The 10,922-nt window shown below is 45.2% G+C and overlaps 1 protein-coding gene across 2 annotated transcripts in view; it reads right to left on the bottom strand.

The window, feature by feature from the left end:
• Window positions 1-84: 84 nt before the first annotated feature.
• The window catches only part of STX5 (syntaxin 5), a 25,599-nt gene continuing 14,761 nt past the window's right edge, over window positions 85-10,922 (bottom strand). Inside the window, exon 11 of one of the 2 annotated variants that reach the window (XM_017878340.1) lies at window positions 85-818. In XM_017878340.1, coding sequence (XP_017733829.1) covers window positions 659-818 — 160 coding nt within the window. In that variant the 3' untranslated portion in view covers window positions 85-658. The remainder of the gene's footprint in view (window positions 819-10,922) is intronic. The other variant, XM_017878341.1, reaches the window with a different exon arrangement.

Genomic DNA, 10,922 nt, shown 5'->3' with positions numbered 1-10,922 from the left:
CAGTTCTGGCACTGGGCAGTGGGCTCACTCCACTCGCTGCCTAGGCCCTTCGACGCTCCCACCCAGAAATGATGACATGGCTAGTGAGGCTGACAGTCTTGCTGTAATTGGGAGAAAACGGGCTGCAGCACATTTGGCAGATTGAGAGTCACCAGCAGCCAATGTCAGGGGTTGTGCAGGCAGCTGAAGGGCTCAGGGCTCCCTGCCTCACATGGTGAAAGAGGAAGAAAGAGGTCAATTGGGAAAATTGGTCCCTGGGGCTGCTTCCTCTCTTCACTCACAGGAAGGTGGGGAAGGGCATCATCTCCCTTTGCTGCCAGCGTTTCCTTTGGGAGAGGCTAGAGAGGGTTTATAAAAGTCTCCTAGTGGAGACAACCTACCCCACTGGCCCCCAGCTGGCCTCTGCTCCCTTCCAGTCACTTCACAGCAGAGTCCAAATCTAGAACCCTGTGTGTTTCATAGGCCTGAGGGTGGTGGGGGGAGGACAGGGTGGCCAGAGGCAAGGGGTGGGGGATCAGGGACAGTGGCCATTCTTTGCAGTTCCAGGGAAACAGGGCCTTTCTCCCAAGCACCCTGCACAGGCTCAGTGGCAGCACTGGCCACTTGCCTTCCCAGGAGAGTCCCAAACCCCAACAGAGTGCCTCAGAGTGGAAAGGGTTCAAGCAAGGAAGACCACAAAGATGATGAAGAAGACAATGAGGATGAGGAAGATTTTGACCATGAGCCACCGGTTGGAGGTGACTGACTGGAAGTACTTGAGGATCTCTGAATGGGCGGCCTCAACGTCCAGCTGGGCTCCTAGCACGTTCTCGTCGATCCTGGGGACAAGGCCGGGAGAAGAGGAAACAAAAGGACACTGGATTAAAAAGAATGCTGCTGAAGTCTATTTATTGACATGGAAAGATGGTCACAATATGATCCCATTCTTATATATATTTGTGTATAGAAAAGGTTTTGGAAGGACACTATAAACAAGTTATTTCTGGCTTGAAAACCAACTCTGCCATTTATTAGCTTAAGACTCTTTAGTCTAAACTTCAAGCTTCATTTTCCTCACCGGCAAAATGAGGATAACCCAAGCCCTGCCTTCTCTCAGGCTGTCAAGTCTTCAATTAGTTAGTATAAAGTCCCTAACCCACAATAGCCCCAAAAATGTTAGTTATAATTGTTGCTCATCGGTATTTAGATTTTTATCTGGTGAGTATGTATTATATTTATTGTAAGGGGAAAAATGTTCACAGACCATTACGGTCAAGAAATCATGGTTCTGAGTGAAAAAGGAAAACGTAATGACATGGACAGGAAGTCAGGGGATAAGAAAAGCTCTACGGCCAGCCATGGTGGCTCACGCCTGTAATCCTAGCACTTTGGGAGGCTGAGGTGGGCAGATGGCTTGAGCTCACGAGTTTGAGACCAGCCTAGGCAACATGGGAAAACCCCATCTCTGCAAAAAATACAAAAATTAACTGGGTGTGGTGGTGTGACCCTATAGTCCTAGCTACTTGGGAGGCTGAGGTGGGAGGACAGCTTGAACCCAGGAGGTTGAGGAGCTCGAGGATGCAATGAGATTGTGCCACTGCACTCCAGCCTGGGTGACATAGCAAGACTTTATCTCAAACACACACACACACACACACACACCAAAAAAAAGGTATATGGGCCCTAGTTTTGGCCGGGCTGTAATCCCAGCACTTTGGTAGGCCCAGGCAAGAGTATCACTTGAGCCTAGGAGTTGGAGACCAGCTTGAACAACATGGTAAGACTCTGTCTCTATTAAAAAAAAAAAAAAAAAATTTAAATAAGTATATCGGAGGATGTGTGTGTAGTAGGCCCATAATATGACAAGATGTTATGGGCCTTGCGGATGCACGGATTTTGGTTTCCTCTGGGGCTCCTACAGCCAATGCCCCACAATACCAAGGGATGAGTGTGCTTGGTCTGACAGCACCTTGAACAAGTGATTCAATTGACATCAGCAATAAAGGGACAACCTCATCAAGTGCCTACTAATGTAATCATCATGGCAAAAGTATTTACCCTAATTTCATCGATGTTTAATTTGTCATGAAAAATAAAACGAAAGGCACACTAAAGAGACACATCGAATGCAAAATGTGAATCTTCCTGGGTCTTAAATTAAAATAAAAGAGATAAAACTTCTGTTTTAAGTATCAGATGGGGGCCGGGCACGGTGGCTCAAGCCTGTAATCCCAGAACTTTGGGAGGCCGAGACGGGCAGATCATGAGGTCAGGAGATCGAGACCATTCAGGCTAACATGGTGAAACCCCGTCTCTACTAAAAATACAAAAAATTAGCCAGGCCTGGTGGCGGGCACCTGTAGTCCCAGCTACTCGGGAGGCTGAGGCAGGAGAATCGCTGGAACCCAGGAGGCGGAGCTTGCAGTGAGCCAAAATCGCGCCACTGCACTCCAGCCTGGGTGACAGAGTGAGACTGCATCTTAATAATAATAATAATAAATAAAATAAATATCAGATGGGGAAACTTGAACATGGGCTGATTACTGGATCATGTTGGAGAATTGTTAATTTTCTTAGCTTGAAAATGACATTATGGGCTGGGCGGGGTGGGTCACGCCTGCAATCCCAGCACTTTGGGAGGCCGAGGCGGGTGGATTACGAGGTCAGGAGATTGAGACCATCCTGGCTAACACGGTGAAACCCCATGTCTACTAAAAATACAAAAAATTAGCCAGGTATGGTGGCGGGTGCCTGTAGTCCCAGCTACTCAGGAGGCTGAGGCAGGAGAACGGCTGGAACCTGGAAGGTGGAGCTTGCAGTGAGCGGAGATCGTGGCACTGCACTCCAGCCTGAGCAAGAGAGCAAGACTCCATCTCAAAAAAAAGAAAGAAAATGACATTACGGCTGTTCAGGAGATTGCCTTATTCTTAGCATGCTGAATGAAGTATTTCGGGATAAAACAGCATGAAATTTGCACCTACTTTCAAATAATTCGGCAAAAGAGAGAGGGGAAAGGCTGAGCATGGTGGCTCATGTCAATAATCCCAGCACTTTGGGAGGCTGAGGTGGGCGGATCACAAGGTCAGGGGTTTGAGACCAGCCTGACAAACGTGGTGAAAACCTGTCTCTACCAAAAATACAAAAATTAGCTGGATGTGATGGCAGGCACCTGTAACCGCAGCTACTCAGAAGGCTGAGGTAGGAGAACCACTTGAACCCAGGAGGCAGAGGTTGCAGTGAGCCGAGATCTCGCACCGCTGCACTCCAGTCTGGGTGACAGAGCGAGATTTTGTCTCAAAAAAAAAGAAAAGAAAAAAGAAAGAGAGGAAAAAAAGTGATAAAATGTTAACAACTGGTGGCCAGACCAGATGGCCTATGCCTGTAATCCCAGCACTTGGGAAGCCAAGGTGGCTGGATTGCTTGAGTTTAGGAGTTTGAGACCAGCCTGGGGAAAATAGGAGACTCTGTCTCTACAAAGAAAAAAATTTAAAAATTAGTTGGACACGGTGGCATGTACCTGTTATTCCAGCTACTGGGGAGGCTGAGCTGGGGGGATCACTTGTGCCCAGGAGTTTGAGGCTGCAGTAAGCCATTATTGCGCTACCACAGTACAGCCCGAGTGTCAACTTGTCTCAAAAGAAAAGAAAAAAACAAAGAAGAAAACAAAGTTAGTGACTACAGGTGAAGGGAATATGAGTGTTTATTGTGCTATCCTCCCAACTTTTCTGTAGTTTGAATATTTTATGAGGTGAAAAGGAAAATGAGCAACATTCGATCAGTGGTTTTCACACCTTAGGAAAAATAAGAATCACCTGCTGAATTCTCAAATATAAAAATTCTCAAGTGTCACAACCAGAAATTCTAGGTTGGGGCCCAAGAATCTGCATCCCAAAGAACTTCAGACTTAATCAGTGGTTTATAGAGCAAGTGCTCAAACCCAGATCCACTGGCATGCAGGGAAGACGCATATGAATGTCTACACCTATTTTAAAGACTGCATCCTTTCATAAATTTATTTTGTATATGGTTGCCCATAAATTCTACTTCCTTATTTCCCTTTTATGCTCCAACATACTGTAAAATTGCTACTGAGCCATTCTGCTGAAAATACTGGCACTGATCCAATTAATTCAAGCCTCCCCCACCCCCACCCCCACCCCGGACTCCAACATATCCTTACCTCTAACTTTCTCAGGAGCAATGAGAAATAACCACTCCTTAAAATTCCTCTACCCCAAGTTCTAAGGACACATTTCTCTCTCTGCTTTCTTCTCTCATTTTCCTCAAACTTCCTCCTCAGTCTGGCCAGATTCTTCCCTTCTCTACATACCCCGACTCCATGGGGGAATCTGTCCTGACCTTTTTCTCACTTTACCCACTGTCTCTGGGTGGTCTATGCCCAGGGTTTCACCAAGAGGCCACTGTCCTAAGTCCTTACGTCTTGCACTGCCTTCTCTTCGAAACATCAGAACATGAAATGCCTACTAAACTGTCATTTAGCTGTCCCATGAAGTCTGAGGCACTCAGCACATCCAGAACAAACCTCATTCTCACCCAGCATCAATCTGCTCACTTCTTCTTATGTTCTCTCCCTGACACCGAATTTCTTGCTGTGACACACAGGTCATTTGTGACCTGGCCTTGCCTCTCACCACTCCCCCAGCCATGCTGAGTAATTCTCCACTCCTGAATCTACCAAGTTCTTTCTCATTTCTGTGCTGTTTTTCCCTCACATGGAACAGCTTCTCCTTTCCCCTTTTTGGGCTGGCATTCCCCTCAAGTCTTAGCTTGGTATCACTTCTGGGAAGGCCCCTTGGCCCCACCTAGGAGCAGTACCTACTCTGAGTTATCTCGGCCCCCCCTTTTTTTTTTTTAAATAGATATAGGGTCTCTGTGTTGCACAGGCTGTCTTGAACTCCAGGCCTCAAGTAATCCTGCCTTGGCCTCCCAAAGTGCTGGGATTACAGGGATGAGCCACCGCACCCAGCCTCATCCCCTTCTCTTCTTGCCCTATCATACTGGGCTGTTACTGTCAACTTATGTCTCTCCTACTAGTGAGCTCCAGGAGGACCAGAATGGTCTTTCACCCTCTTATCCTCAGACCCAGCAGGATAAGCTCACAGCAGCAATAAATGTTTGCTAAAGCAATGAGCAAATGCATGCTAACAGTGAAAACTACTTACGACACTGTTTCAAGGAAGACTAGAATGTAAAGTTGCCTATATGCTATTTTATTTTAGATGTATATTGATTGAGGAAAGAACTCAAATATCTTTTATAACCCTGTTTCACTGAATCTATAATAATATTCTTTTTTTTTTTTTTTTTTGAGTCGGAGTCTCTGTCACCCAGGCTGAAGTGCAGTGGCGTGATCTGGGCTCACTGCAAGCTTCGCATCCTGGGTTCACGCCATCCTCCTGCCTCAGCCTCCTGAGTAGCTGGGACTACAGGTGCCCGCCACCACACCCGGCTAATTTTTTTGTATTGTTTTAGTAGAGATGCGGTTTCACTGTATTAGCCAGGATGGTCTCGATCTCCTGCCTTCGTGATCCACCTGTCTCAGCCTCCCAAAGAGCTGGGATTATAGAAGTGAGCCACTGTGCCCAGTCTTAATATTCTAATATTCAAAATACAACATAGCTCAAGGAGCTATGGTGTTTATGGCCTAACTCTGCAAGGGGTTTCCTAGGTCTCAGCTGAAATAGATAAAAATCAGTCAGGCCAGGCGCGGTGGCTCACGCCTGTAATCCCAGCACTTTGGGAGACTGAGGTGGGCAGATAATGAGGTCTAGGAGTTCGAGACCAGCCTGGCCAATATGGTGAGATGAGCCAATATGGCTCCTTCTCTACTAAAAATACAAAAATTAGCGGGCCGTGGTGGCTTGCGCCTGTAGTCCTAGCTACTTGGGAGCCTGAGGCAGAAGAATCACTTGAACCCAGGAAGTGGAGGTTGCCACTGCACTCCAGCCTGGGTGACAGAGCCAGACTCCATCTCAAAAAAAGAAAAAAAAAGAAGGGCTGGGTGCGGTGGCTCATGCCTGTAATCCCAGGACTTTGGGAGGCAGAGGTGGGCGGATCACGAGGTCAGGAGATTGAGACCACGGTGAAACCCCATCTCTACTAAAAATACAAAAAATTAGCTGGGAATGGTGGTGGGCGTCTGTAGTCCCAGCTACTCAGGAGGCTGAGGCAGAAGAATGGCACAAACCTGAGAGGTGGAGCTTGCAGTGGGTGGAGATCGCGCCACTGCACTCCAGCCTGGACGACAGAGCGAGACTCCGTCTCAAAAAAAAAAAAAAAAAGAAAAAATCAGTCAATTATTAGCCAGGCATGGTGGCACATGCCTGTAATCCTAGCTACTCAGGAGGCTGAGGCAGGAGAATCACTTGAACCTGGGAAGCAGAGGTTGCAGTCAGCCAAGATCGTGCCACTGCACTCCGGCCTGGGTGACAGAGTGAGACTGTCTCAAACAAACAACAACAACAAATATTAGTCAATTCTCCTGACTCTAGGATCAAGACAGCTGTACTCACAGTACCTTATAAATGGCCGGTGCTCAACATACAGTAGTTGAATAAACAAACTTTTTTTAAAATCAGTGGTTCCCAAACCTGGATGCTCATCAGAACTTCTACAGAATTTGTAAAAATGAAGCTCCCTGAAAGCCCACTCCATTCACATCTCTCGAATCAGAATCTCCAAGTGTTTTCTTTTACCTTGGCCAATCAAATGTGTGAGGCTGCTTAGTGGATTGACGTTCAGAAAGTGGCTTTATACAAATGTAGGTGTTCACTCAGTTTCACATGATCAACAACGTAGAGCAAAAGCACTCTGCTAGATAATGCGGGGAAGAAAGATCAATCAGGGTTGGACCTTGACTAAAGGGATAAGAGCAAGTGAGCAGGAGTGGATTCCTAAAACCTCCTACACCTGCTCTCCCCTATCCTCTCCTCTACTGGCCTTTCTTCTTAACGAGCTGAGAAGACTGAAGTGGTCTGAAGATAAATGCCGCTCCACCCCCTGCATTGCTACAATAGCCTGTCTTCCCACCTATCACCAGCTCCTCTTAGAGCCAAGCCTTGATTTCTGTGCTGGAGCCACTTCTCACCTTCCTAAGGACATCATTTCAAGAATTCTCCCATCTTTCTCCTACTTCATCATTTTAAAATTTATCTGTTGCATCATTCCCATTGGCATGCAAACATACATTTCTCTCAGCCTTTTAAACCCTCTAGACTCCCACCAGACATATTTGGAACAACTTGAGCACTGACAATAATCATTGCCCTAATAATAAGACAATACATTAAAACCTATAATTAAAGCCTATAGTGATCCTCAGAAAAGAGGAAGAATTTAATTAATTTACTTCAGATGGAGTTTCGCTCTTGTTGCTCAGGATGAAGTGCAATGGCACGATCTTGGCTCACTGCAACCTCCACCTCCTGGGTTCAAGCGACTTTCGTGCCTCAGCCTCCTGAGTAGCTAGGATTACAGGCATGTGCCACTACGCCCTAATTTTGTATTTTTAGTAGAAATGGGGTTTCTCCATGTTGGTCAGGCTGGTCTCCAGCTCCTGACCTCAGGTAATCCGCCCGCCTCGGCCTCCCAAAGCGCTGGGATTACAGGTGTGAGCCACCATGCCTGGCTTTCTAATTTTTAAAAACCTAATAAACAGTTTGGGGACAACTGGAAAAATGTAAACACTCACTGGATCTCACATAGTATTAGGAAATAGTTAATTTTAACAGATATGATAACTGGGTGTCTTTTTTTTTTTTTTTTTGAGACAGAGTCTCGCTCCGTTGCCAGGCTGGAGTGCAGTGGTACAATCTCGGCTCACTGAAACCCACACGTCCCAGGTTCAAGCGAGTCTCCCGCCTCAGCCTCCCAAGTAGCTGGGACTACAGACACGCACCACCATGCCCAGCTGATTTTTGTTTTCAGTAGAGACGGGGTTTCACCACGTTGGCCAGGACGGTCTCAATCTCTTGACCCCGTGAACCACCTCAGCCTCCCAATGTACTGGGATTACAGGCATGAACCACTACTCCCAGCCAACTGGGTGTGGTTTTTATTTTATTTTTATTTTTTGGGACAGAGTCTCGCTGTCGTAACTCACTGGATAATACATAATTATTAGGAAATTGTTAATTTTCACAGATATTATAACTGGGTTATTTTTTATTTTTTGAGACAGAGTATCACTCTGTGGTGAGTGACACTCACTGGATAATACATAATATTAGGAAATCCATAATTTTCACAGATACGATAACTGGGTGTGGTTTTTTTGTTTTTTGAGACAGAGTCTCGCTCTGTGCGGTGCGGTGGCACAATCTCAGCTCACTGCAACCTCCGCCTCCCAGGTTCAAGCACCTTTCCTGGCTCAGACTCCCAAGTAGCTGGGACCACAGACGTGCACCACTATGCCCATCTAATTTTTATATTTTTAGTAGAGATGGGTTTCTCCATGTTGGCCAGGCTGGGCTCAAACTCCTGACCTCAGGTGATCTGCCCGCTTCAGTCTCCCAAAGTGCTAGGATTACAGGTGTGAGCCACCGTGCCCAGTCTGGTTTTAATTTTTTTATTTAATTTTTAAATTTTATTCTAGTTTCAGGGGTACACGTGCAGGTTGGTTCTATAAATAAATTGCATGTCTTGGGGCTTGGTATACATATTATCTCATCACCCAGGTAATAAAAAATATGGAATGCTTCAAAAATTTGTGCCATCCATGTGCAGAGGCCATGCTAACCTGTGTATCATTCAAATTTTAATATACGTCCTGCTGAAGTGAGTACTGGATGTGGTTTTTAAAGAGAATTTGTGTATTCTTAGGAGACGCATGTTAAAATATTTAAGGACTATGTGTCATGATATCGGCCACCTTGTGAAATGGTTCAGAAAAATAAAAGATAAAGCCAGTCTGGCCAACTGTGAACTGCTGAATGTAGGGTGTAGGTTGTAGATGTATTAGTGTTTCCTATGGTTCTTTCAACCTACTGGTAAATTTAAAATTTTTCTTTTAAAAAATTTTTTAGAGACAGGGTCTCACTTTATTGCCCAGGCTGTAGTACAATGGCACCATCACAGCTTATTGTAACCTCCTACTCCTAGGCTCAAGTGATCTCCGCTCAGCCTCCTAAATAGCTAGGACTACAGGCATGTCACCATGCCAGGCTAATTTTCCATTTTCTTGGAGAGATAGGGTCTTGCTATGTTGCCTAGGCTGGTCCCGAACTTCCGGCCTTAAGCGATCTTCCCACCTTGAACTCCCAGAGCGCTAGGATTACAGGTGTAAGCTACTTTGCCTAAACCCCAAATTTTCATATTAAAAAAACAAAAAAAGAAAACTTCTGATTAACTTCCTCCTATCAGCTATTACTCCATTTCCTTTCTCCATTTTGAAGCAAAACTCTTAGAGCTGTCCATTCTCCATCTTGGCTAACATGGTGAAACATCTCCTTTACTAAAAAAAAAAAAGAATTAGCTGGGTGTGGTGGTGCGTGCCTGTACTCAGGAGGCTGAGGAAAGAGAATTGCTTGAACCCAGGAGGTGAATGTTGCAGTGAGCCAAGATCGCGCCACTGCACTCCAGCCTGGCAACAGAGCAAGACTCTGTCTCAAAAAATAAATTAAAAAAAAGAGCTGTCTATTCATCTATTCCTACTCTTTCTAATTGCTCTCTCTCATTCTTTTTTTTTTTTTGAGACAGAGTCTTACTCTGTCACTCGGGTTGGAGTGCAATGGCGTGATCTTGGCTCACTGCAACCTCAGTCTCTGGTGATGGCACATGTCACGACGCCCAACTAATTTTTTGTATTTTTAGTGGAGATGGAGTTTCACCATGTTACCCAGGCTGGTCTCGAACTCCTGGCCTCAAGTGATCTGCCTGCCTCAGCCCCACAAAGTGCTAGGATTACAGGCAAGAGCCACCATGGCTGGCCTCATTCTCTTAAACGGCATTGCATTCAAGCTTTTCCTCCCATCCCTCTATTGAATCTGACTCAAAGTCACCAACAATATCTCCATTGCTGAATCCAATGACTATTTCTCACTCTTCGAGGTTCTGCTTCCAGTAATGCCTGGGTAGCTCCTATTAGACTGACCATTCCATAAATTACATAAACCACAGAAGAAATATAAAAAACAACGATCTTACTTCAGCGAAGTTAACTGCCTGCGAAAACAAAAAAGTTGATATTCTTTATAGAAACATAATCCAGAATCTTTGTATCAATTATAACATGCATGATAAAATCCTCAATTAGCAGATAAACAATGAAACAGGAAACTGTGACCCATACCGAAAAGAAAAGACAATGAAAGGAAACATCCCTAGGATAATCCAGATGATGAGAATTAAATTTTAAGGCAGCTATTGTAACTGAGGGAAAATATGATTGTACTGACTAAGAAAGTAGTAAGTCACAGCAGAGAAACATAATCTCTAAAGAAGAACCAAGTGGGCCGGGCGCGGTGGCTCAAGCCTGTAATCCCAGCACTTTGGGAGGCCGAGGCGGGCGGATCACGAGGTCAGGAGATCGAGACCATCCTGGCTAACACGGTGAAACCCCGTCTCTACTAAAAAATAAAAAAAACTAGCTGGGCGAGGTGGCGGGTGCCTGTAGTCCCAGCTACTCGGGAGGCTGAGGCAGGAGAATGGTGTGAACCCGGGAGGCAGAGCTTGCAGTGAGCTGAGATCCGGCCACTGCACTCCAGCCCGGGCCACAGAGCGAGACTCTGTATCAAAAAAAAAAAAAAAAAAAAAAGAACCAAGTGTAAATTTGAAACTGAAAATTATCTAAAAAAATTCACCAAATGGGCTTAACAGCAGATTGACCTGAAAAAATATATATATAATAAATATAAATTTATTATGATGAGACATGTATCTGGAAACATATATATGTATATATTTCCAGATGGAAAGGACAGAAA

Source organism: Rhinopithecus bieti, unplaced genomic scaffold, assembly GCF_001698545.2.
Source record: "Rhinopithecus bieti isolate Rb0 unplaced genomic scaffold, ASM169854v2 scaffold_11488, whole genome shotgun sequence".
Classification (NCBI taxonomy): Eukaryota; Metazoa; Chordata; class Mammalia; order Primates; family Cercopithecidae; genus Rhinopithecus; species Rhinopithecus bieti.
Note: the sequence above shows the minus strand (reverse complement) of the source record. Positions and strands in the feature narration are given on the sequence as shown.